Source organism: Bidens hawaiensis, unplaced genomic scaffold (genome assembly GCF_021521415.1).
Source record: "Bidens hawaiensis isolate Kalapana, Puna unplaced genomic scaffold, B.hawaiensis_p1.1 tig00024998_1, whole genome shotgun sequence".
Classification (NCBI taxonomy): Eukaryota; Viridiplantae; Streptophyta; class Magnoliopsida; order Asterales; family Asteraceae; genus Bidens; species Bidens hawaiensis.
The window spans coordinates 167,282-178,465 of record NW_027505048.1 but is presented as its reverse complement, the minus strand read 5'-3'; the positions used below and the strand labels follow the sequence as shown (position 1 = coordinate 178,465).

General features: G+C 37.3%; 1 protein-coding gene across 1 annotated transcript; it reads right to left on the bottom strand.

The window, feature by feature from the left end:
- Nucleotides 1-2,565: 2,565 nt before the first annotated feature.
- LOC143610222 (ACT domain-containing protein ACR6-like) lies at nucleotides 2,566-4,375 on the bottom strand. The gene is made up of 7 exons (XM_077084758.1): nucleotides 4,326-4,375; nucleotides 4,217-4,262; nucleotides 4,015-4,129; nucleotides 3,882-3,949; nucleotides 3,209-3,802; nucleotides 3,028-3,132; nucleotides 2,566-2,922 (listed from the first exon to the last, which is right to left on the bottom strand). Exons 1-7 carry the CDS (start codon nucleotides 4,373-4,375, stop codon nucleotides 2,605-2,607), a joined length of 1,296 nt encoding a protein of 431 aa, XP_076940873.1. The 3' UTR covers nucleotides 2,566-2,604.
- Nucleotides 4,376-11,184: the final 6,809 nt, after the last annotated feature.

The following is an 11,184-nucleotide window of genomic DNA, read 5'->3' as shown; positions in this document are numbered from 1 at the left end:
CAAGTGATTACGTCCCGTCATGTAATCTTTGATGAAGCCGTCTTCCCATACGGCAAAACTCCTAACATGACATCGGATCCATACACCTTCCTGTCTGAACCACCACACCCCACCCTATGGTCAAACATCGATAACACTCCTCACACACCACCCTCTCAAACGCTACCTCCTGCCGATTCAGCCGACCCACCAACCCCACCCATCACCCCAACACACGGTCCCACTCCCAGCCCACACTCTAACACCTGCCATCTGCCCATCACCATCCTCCTCAGACCCCCGTTCACAATCCAAATGATCAGGGTCCACACGTCACAAACCCTCAATTGGTTACTCCATCCCCACCCATCCTTACTTACTCCCGCCGCTCCAAACCTATACCCACCAACACCGTACCTAGCCAACCCATATACTTGCACTCCCCAGCACCTCCTACTCGCACCATGCGCACGCGAGCCATGGATGGGATCTCTAAACCAAAAACCCATTTCAACCTTCACTCCACTCACATCGAACCCCTGCCCAAATCACCGAAAATTGCCTTATCTACACCAGTTTGGCGAAAAGCCATGCACAACGAGTACGATGCCCTTATTAAAAATAAGACGTGGGAGTTAGTCCCACACCAACCAAACATGAACATTATACGATGCATGTGGTTATTCAAGCATAAATTTAGATCAGACAGGTCATTGGAGCGCTACAAGGCGCGCTTGGTGTGTGATGGACGGAGTCAGCAGGTTGGTATCGATTGCGGTGAAACATTTAGCCCGGTTGTCAAACCGGCCACTATCCGCACGGTCCTTTCTATTGCATTATCTCAGTCGTGGGTTGTGCACCAACTCGATGTCACCAATGCATTTCTTCACGGGAACTTAAACGAAACGGTGTATATGCACCAACCTATGGGTTTTCGAGATAACAGGTTCCCAGATCATGTTTGCTTGCTTAAAAAGTCTCTATACGGGCTGAAACACGCCCCTCGAGCTTGGTATCAACGATTCACCGAATTTGTTCTCAAGTTGGGATTCAACCAAAGCCGAAGTGACAACTCGCTTTTCATTTACCATCATGGTTCCGACACCGCATATTTATTACTATATGTCGACGACATTCTTCTCACGACATCGTCTGAGAAACTCCGTCTGAACCTAATGGATCATATGAGCTCGGAATTTGCAATGAAAGATTTGGGACTGCCCAGCTACTTTTTGGGGATATCTGTAAAACGAACGGGTAACACAATGTTCCTTTCACAGCAGAATTATGCGCAAGACATAATAAATCGAGCCGGCATGACCTCATGCAAACCAGTTGCGACCCCGGTTGACACTAAAGGAAAGCTTCCGGCAACCGGACCTGAGTTCGAAGACCCGTCTCTATACAGAAGCTTGGCCGGAGCACTCCAGTATCTCACCTTCACGAGACCGGACATCTCTTACGCGGTTCAACAGGTTTGCATGCATATGCATTCCCAGCGCCTTCCGCATTGGGACAGTTTGAAACGTATCATACGATATCTTCGGGGTACTTCTCATCTCGGGCTCACTCTTGGACCACTCACATCGACCTCTTTACGGGCCTACACTGATGCCGACTGGGCAGGGTGTCCCGACACTCGTAGATCGATATCGGGATATTGCGTATACTTCGGAAACAACTTGCTAGCTTGGTCCTCGAAACGCCAATCAACCATCTCGCGATCGAGTGCCGAAGCCGAATACCGGGGTATTGCAAATGTAGTTCCCGAAATATGCTGGATTCGGAACCTTCTTCTGGAACTACATCGCCCTCTTACACATGCTTCCTTAGTGTATTGTGATTACTTGAGTTCCATTTATCTATCGGGTAACCCAGTTCAGCATCAAAGAACTAAACACATAGAGCTTGATATCCATTTCGTTCATGAACAAGTTCAACGAGGTCTCGTGCGCGTTTTACATATCCCGTCTCGTTACCAGATTGCCGACATCTTTACGAAGGGTCTTCCAAAAGTCCTATTTGAAGATTTTCATACCAGTCTCAGCCTTCGTGAACCTCCAGCTTCGACTGCGGGGGTCTAATAGATATATGTATAATTAGAATGTAAATCGGCTAATTATAGAGAATATTGATTAGTTAGTATTTTCCCTAAATAGATGGGACATATCCTGTATTTATGTAAATGGTTTAACAGAATGAAGGAAAACGAATGATTCCCTTTTACAACAACCAATTACTAAAATTAACTGTTAACCATTTAAACCATCAAACAGACACATTGCTCCGAGAAGCCGTGCAGTTGCAAAAAGAAAAAAAAAATTCTGATAATATACATAAGTTTTCCATCTATAATTACACTATCACATACAATTTGTGTACTGAAATGGACTTCAGTAATCCAAGGATAAAGAGTGCAACATAGAACTAGAATCCAACAGCATAGTTCATTCTCTGCATAAAACTCTGTACTGTCTGTGTAGAGAGTCTTATTGTCTACTTGCTGACTGATATGATATCCACAATATTTTCTGCTTAACTACTACCTATCAGCTTAATCTTTTTATTTCAGGATATACTATACATGAATCAGGATGAAAATGACGGTGACATCAGGAGTATGATCTAACCAATTTGAAATTTGAAGAAATGTCCAAAGAGATAGCTCATTGTTGTCTCTTCACGTGTCGGCTTTTGCGGGCTCACGTTCCATCTAACATCGAGTTCCGTGTGATGCCCAATTTGCTTACGAATTGAGTCAATAGTCCTGGGGTCCACCGGGCCATCACCGGCCGTATTTGTCACATAAAAAGTGTCTCTTGCTTTCCCATTTTCCGTTGATATCTCCGCTCTTTTTATGCACAAACTATTCTCCCTAAATATCCTGGTTATATCAGACAGAAGTCCAACCTGATCTTCTGCACACAATTCTAGCTCTAGTGCCTGCATATATAAAAAAAAATACACATCCAAATATTAATGAGTTAATTTGTGCATCATATATTCATATGTATGAATATATGATACGCTTATAATTTATAACTATACCTCAGATGTTCTTCGTTTGATGGCTGCTTCAAGACACTTCATGACTCGCAGGCGTTCTGCCTCCGAGCTTATGCGAATCCCATCAACATGTCGAATATAATATTCCTAATTTTAGACAAATAATTAATTTTCCAAACAATATCCCATATCATTTAACTTATTAAATTATGTGCATAAGTACCTGATAAGCTTCCATCTTCCCAGTATGAACTACACCATGATAAACTACATATTGCATATCAGTAATCGTGCAAACCGTATCAAATAACAGCTTCGGCCGATCCTTACATCTCATGGTAATCACTGTGTAATCTTTCTCACCACAATCCAACACACTAACTTCCGCCTTCAATCCACTCACGTCTTCTTGTTCAACCTTTTCATAATCCCTATCAGCAAACATGATCTGATGTAACCTCCTCTCTCGGTGCATAGGGCCCGGGGGTGAAACTGTCATTTTTGCAGTCTTCAGGTCATTGTTTCCCTTAAAAACATTGCAAAGACGGTTTTTAATGGTTAAAAGTCTACCCGAATCTTCAATAGCACAACCCATGAGATCATCAGTCACATTCACCACGGCTGCAGCCCGAGCATTGTGAGTCCATATTTCAGCACTGACCACGTTGCACTTAAGATCAGCTAGAACCGCACACACTTCAGATAGTAGCCCGGGTCGGTCTGACCCGGCTAGCTCAATTGATGTGTAGTCTAAAGAAGACTTTAGTCCAACTGAACTCTCAAGTGGCGGTACATAAAAGGCGTCGGTTTCAAGCACCTGTCATAATAATATTACATTAGATATAAGATCATAAACTTACTCTTGAACCCAAAAACAGAACCAAAAAGTTGTTAACCTTTTTTATGTAACTGATCACCCCTTCATCTTTAACTTTGTTTCCGTTTCGATGTTTCACATTAAAAACTGTAACAAAAATATTAATTAAAAAAAGTTATACTATGAAATAAGAAGATAAAGAAAAATTATACCATCCATGAACCATCTTCCATCTGATGAGATGTAAGCCTTGGTGATAACCAGATTCAAATCAGTAAGAACTTGGACGACTTCGAGTAGAATACCGGGCTTGTTAACACTCTCAACCTGACATTCAAAGCAATAAACCAGACCATATTAAAGCTAATTAACATGAACAATAGCAATTTGGATTATTATTATTAAAAAAAAAACCTGGATAACAGTTGCATCTGGAGATGAGTTGTTGTCAATTGTAACCCTGCAACTTCCAAATAAAATTAACAATTAAAGAAGCCAAAATAATATTATTATTAACAAGTACCTGGGTGGATTCATCCTTCTGATAAGTTTAGCATATTCATCTTCTTCCATATCTCTAATGGGATTATTGGCAAGAAAGAATGTAATATAATAAAAGAAAGATAGAAAGAGAGGATAGGATATTTATGGTCTCCAACATGTAAGGAAGGAAGCTTCTTGTTGATAGTTAGAGATGAGATGCATTGCAGAGATAGTGAGTGAGTCAGTGGGGACTGGAATCAAAAAGTAGAATGATGACTCGGCACCTTACATTCCCATTAAAATTTAAAATTTAATTCTTTATTACACGTAGGCAGGCAACGTGGCTAGAAGCCGTTGGAGAAAATTGAGATGGGATGATTGATGGGACCTACTCACGTGCGGTTTAGGGATACACGAGGCGTATAAGGGATGTTTGATGTCACTAAGAAAACCCCTAATTGATAGAGAAAGATAGGGGTTGTGTTGTTTAGGGCTGCTCACGAGTCAAGCCGAACCGAGCGAAAATGAGATAGGGGTTGTGTTGTTCGGCTCGCTTACAACCGAACCGAACCGAACCAAACGGCTGAAATTCGAAACGAGCCAAAACCGAATCGAGCATTTTTCGATTGAACATCGAGCAATTTTCGAGCATTATTGATTTCTTTTTCACTTTAAAACTTTCAACAAGAAACACGTTTGAATGTTTTAAATAATATATTTTGAAAACAAATTATTATTTTTTAGACAAACGTGTAATATATTGTAATTTTTATGAGAAATAAATTTGAATTGAGATATAATGAATATGTAAATAAATTTATAGTATTCTGAAAGCTTGAAGCTAACACATAAACAATTAAATTGACAGAATCAGAAAATTTTTGAAGAATTTAAAAAGTTGTGTGCTTATATTTATGCATGTTGTCAATATATTTATATATTTGTTCATATATAACTATATATAAAATAAATTAAAAATATTCGAACCGAACCAAACCGAACCGAGCAGAACAGAGCGGCTCGTTTACAATCAAGCGAATAAACGAGCGAGCAATTTCCGAGTGAGCGGCCAAGCGAGTTCGAGCGACTAGCGATTTAAACGGCCTAGTGTTGTTCAGCGTCCTTCCTATTAATGGTACGTGAACGCAACGATCAGAGGCTACGTAATTCCAGCATCACCATCCACCTTTTACGCCTCCGATGACTAACCAGGTACAGGTACACCCCAAATATCATCAAAATATCAAACCCTTTTTTTATATTTATCTCCTAAGCAGGGGGAGCAGAAAATCGAATTAATCGAAAAACCGCATCGAAAAAACCGAACCGAAGCATTAACCGAAGGTTAATTTTTTGTTTTTTGAAAAACCGAAATTTCGGTCTCGATTCGATTATCCATTTTTAAAAAACCAAAAAAAACCGAACCGAACCGATTGATGATGATAAAGATTATCAAGATGATGAGGAATGGACTAAACTTTTAAGATAAATAAATAAGATGATGAATGAAGATCTAAAACTTTTAATGCTTTTTAATTTTTAAACTCTATTTAGCAACTTTGTATTCGTATAGTTCCACGTAATACGTGCCTATTTTTGTGTATTGAATTCAATATATCTGGACTGTGGTACTCTAACACGTTCTTATACAAGATTAAAATATGCATTTTCATTTTTTAATTTTTTTTTTGCAATGTAAACACATAATTGAAAAAAAACCGAAAATAACCGAACCGAAACCAAAATTAACCGAAAAACCAGAAAACCGAACGGTTTGCATATTCAACTAACCGATTACTTCGGTTTCGGTTTGGGTTTCACCTAATAACCGAACCGAACCGTGCTCAGCCCTACTCTTAAGCATGTTTACAAGCTAAACAGAAGAACTCAACCCACAAGACTAGTCTGATGAGTGACGGAACCCATTTGCCTTATAAACCCAAATTAGTTACCCATACAACCGATGTGGGACAAGTCTCATACCTTGCAATGGTTTCAGTCCGTAACAAAGCATTTGCCTAATTTTCTTTCATATTATTTGGTATAAAAAAGTAATTGATGCTCGCTTTTTTAATACGCGCTATATATAAGAAAAAAACTAATATCTAAAGTTAAAAAATATGCTCACATGTTTATGAATTTACGTTCAACCTATTTCTAGTTTTCTTTTTTATTAGTTACAATATTTGGCTACGAAAAAGCAAAAAAGAAAACATAAATATGAAGAGACTAAAAAACTCATTCGAAATGAAGTCAAACGTAGCTTTCCAATGCTCGTAGTGGACGAGATGAGAATACGAACATGATGATGTTGATAACTATTATGACGTCATATTCCTTTGTTTTATCTTTTTTCTTTTGCTTTAAGAATTTACCTAAATTTCTCATTATTATCCTTTATGTGAATTAATTAACAAAGTCATTATAAAAGCTTTATAAAGTCAATTATTAATAATATGTATCTTATTTTGTAACAACTAACAATATATATGGTTTGTAGAAAACGAAAGATAATAATTGACAAATTAAAGTCCATATCAATTGGAATAACAAGAGGCCAAGTTGTGTAGAATTAGAATTGGTATTGATTTTATTATTCGGATAGGTATATCTATCTTTATTCGAATCACACATATACCATTTTATATCTTTCTCTTCTTGCTCTTCCCTTCTATGCAACCTAAAAATCAATAAAAATGCATATAGCATTTTTAATGAATGACGTGTTTTGCTTGAACTCAAGATTTTTTTTAATTCAATTTACACTTTCATCTGATAATTTATATTTTAAAACACTGCAATCGTCTTTTCTATAAAAACTTATATGTTTTGCAGTATCAAATGTTGTAATTCAAATTAACTATTCAACCTCATATTATCTATTATCTAATTATCTAATATGATTAAAACGCAAGTTTGGTGCCGCAAGGCATTCTATTGGGCCACGTAGTTGTCTATTATTGGACCACGTTAAACTTATAGTTTTGTGTTTCTTTAACCGTTTTGTTACCGTAATAAATGTAACTAAAATATGTTGAATTCGTGTCGACTGACCACCGCAACGTCCGGGACCAACAGCGCTTGGGTTTGCCTAACTCACTAGCGTAACACTCGGTTTTTACCAAGGCCTAGGTTTTACCAACCTTTTTGTTTTATTTCGGGTACTATAATGAACGTAACTAAGACTAGCCGAATTCGCGAAGACTTACCTCAGCAACGCCTCCAGGACCGACAACGCTCAGGTTTTTACCAACCCTTTTGTTTAGTTTCGGTACCGTAACTAATGTAACTGATATCGATCGAATTCGCATCGAGTCATCTTCACAACGTCCAGGACCAACAGTGTTCGAGTTTCACCAACGTCCAGGTTTTACCGAATCACAGCCACAACGCCCAAAACCAACCACACTTGCCTTTTTCCAACTCACCGTCGCAACGCCCGACGTCGACAACGCTCGAGTTTTATTAGACCTTTTTGTTTTAGTTATGGTATTGTAATGAACGTAACTGAAACTGGCCAAATTCACGTCGGCACATCGCGGTCACGCTCGATTTTTATCAACTTACCATCACAGTGGCTGGTACCGAGAACGGTTGGGCTGTTCCAACTTTTAAGTTTTATTGACCAAATTTTTGTAGACTCGCCATTGAGACGCCAGGGTCAACCGAATTCTCCAAACAACACGCGAGGGAAAATTATTGTTGTTACTATTATGGTCTTTTAATATTTTAACCTTATTTACTATAATCTATATGAGCGCTGCTACTGTTTCCTGCGTTAACAGACTAATTTTTTTTAATTTAGTGTGGGTATCTTCACAAACTTAACCCATACCAGATTACCAGCCGAATGCATATTAGTGCACCGTCATAACGTGATGGTACATAACATGATGCCATTATGTCGGGAGACTAAAAAAATTACGTCGGACGATGGAAAAAATTACGTCGGAAGACGGAAAAACTTCGTTTATCGTCGGAAGACCAGACATAATGACACGTGACGAGATTTTTGTGGCCAATCTAATTCGTCGAATCAGTTCTTGTTTGCGTATGATCTGATGGAGAAATACGACTATTTTGGAAAATTTTTAAAAAACATGGCTAAATTTAGAAAATGTCTATTAAAAATAGGCTATTTGGAGAATTTTTTTCATACTGTTTTCGTATGTTAGTTTATAGGTGTCACGGCTATCTACTACTAGCCACGTCAAATCGGTTTAAAATACACACTATCAAGTGGTTTTCTTGTTTAGTTATTTTCTATCACACATAGTGGAGTATGAATCATCTGATATTATATTATTATGGGTTTTCACATGTTCATTGCTTGTAACTTTTCTCTCTCACAGTATATTTCATGATTTTTTCCATTAGTAGAGGCTGTCTTTGGTTGTTATTTTTGGTGATGTCTTATCTTGGGTTCAAGTTTGCCTTCTTTGTTTTCATAGGTTTATGAACAATGGACGTGATATATTCTTTCGAAGTGTCTAGATTTAAAAGTGTGTTCAATATAAATAGTATCAGGACAGATGACATCGTGCAAAGTTCTCGACTTCTCGTCACCGCAAGCCAATAGGGACAACACAAACTATAATCACCGTGTGCCAGTGGACAAAACAAACAAATTCATAGTTGTGGCCGGTGGGTGTTGCCATATATTATCAAAGCAATCGTGTGTCATTTTAGATGATGGTAGTAACCTCATGGAGAACTACTATAAGTCTCTATGGAGTCAATGCTGTTGGATCTTTACGTTAGAATTACTGATGACATGATTCTGTAGAGTGACACACTGAGTGGAACTATCAAGAACACATTTAAATATATATGAAGTTAAACAAGCTGGTTAAAATTGCACACTATTTAACAACAACAAGCATACCCGGTATAAATCCCACCAATAGCAAATTGCACACTATTTACATTTATAATATTCTACAATATACCAAAAAAATGCTATTATTTTTTAAACACATAATAAACTTGCATATTTAATTAATAAGCAAGGTAATGATTTCATCGAAACAGAAGGCAAGCGGGCAACAAGCTACGCCGCTACCTCTTTTTGAATTGCAAAATCCAATCTTTTAAAAACCACATTCGCTGATCTTGGAGTCATAATATTACTATGCATGACCCGTTGAACTCGGATGGAACCTTACACAAGGAAGGAAGAGGATTGTAATGATTTTTATAAGGGATATTAACATATTGAACATATATGGATCTTCACTTGTTTGGTCCATCTCATGGCATGTCTTCCCAACAATACAAACAAAACCAATGACAAAACAACCAAATGTAAACAAGGTATAAATGTTGGAGAGGGTCAAAGCAAAACTCACAAAGAATGAATCAAAACATGCATTATTCCTTTTGGGTCCTTTTAACCATAGAATCAAGTTAGCCAATAGGTAGACAGTGGACTAAATTATCCACATTTCATGAGATGAAATTTTTAGCCTTCCCATGATATATTAGATTTAGGAAGCCCAACTTTAAAGTCAACATGAGGAAGCCATAACTCAAGCAATACTCACCATGAAGTGCTAGTTTATAAAATAAAGTGGAACTTCAAAATATAATATGTGATTTTGTCTATGCAATCTAAACCAATTAGAATATTTTACCAAGAAATCCTTTTTAACTTTTCACCACACCTAAATCAAAATTGATTGCTTATTCTTATCTTACAACCTCAAATTATTTTCTATGAATTTAATTTGTATTTACTTTTTGTGTATTCAAATGATATTTGCTATCTTACTTTTCTAAGGACCTCATTTTATTTACAATATCATAAAATATTATTTGAAATACTCCAAATTCTAATCTAGTCAATAAAGAAATAATTTAGGACAATATATATATGTCTTTTAGGCATTGGAATAAGACCTAATTAACATAAATGGGTTCTCTTAGAAGTGATATAATGACAACCTACATCTTTTTAAAACCATATAAAAACACAATCACCTATCAAAAACTTGCAGGTTTCAAATCCAAGAAATTTATTTTTGAGTTACAAAACACCTGCCTTATGATTCTGTATGCAATTTGTTGGACCACCACTTAGCATCATCTAACCTGTTCCAATAACTAATTAATCATGCAAACACTTACACAAGTCATCTCAAGAACAGGTTTTGAACATATAACGGTAACACACTAGGCAAATCCACATCAGTAGCAAACGCGAAAGACGTTGATAAGTAAAGTCCAACCTCAAATACCACCAACACGTTTTGGATGTATCAACTATGCACAAGAAGAAATGTCCAGAATTAAGTATGCTAAAATTAGTATTATCATAAGAAGTCACCACTGAAGCAACCAAAAATCAAATCCATCAGAGCTCAGCGCACAATATCAGTTGGTATTATAGGTCGGATGTTACAATAGCCAGAATCCCACTTTTGCGCTTTCTATGATGCATCTTCTAAATTCATGTTACAAATTAAGTACACGAAGATGAAGATCTGTTATAGATTAAGGAAGAGGGGGTAGAACCGTAGAACAGCTAAAATTTCGCAAAATACGGCAATAATATATAGTGTAATAGACAGACAGACATACATCTGCAAAACAACAACAAAATGCCATGATTCCAATCCAAATCCAAATCCAAACCCAAACTAGTATGGTCCTGCAAAATCATATCACAGGCAACTATATGCAGTAACAAAGAAATCTATTCTTTACAGTAACACAAACCCCGAACCCGAACCACCTGTAAACAGACCCAACTTCATCATCATCATCATCATCATCATCATCATCATCATCCATCACTTTCTTTTTACCAAAATATACAACAGCAATACATAAAGCCAGTAACCCCAAAATGCTAAACTTTTGCTTCCATCCTCAGCATCCGGTGGCATCATAACTAATTC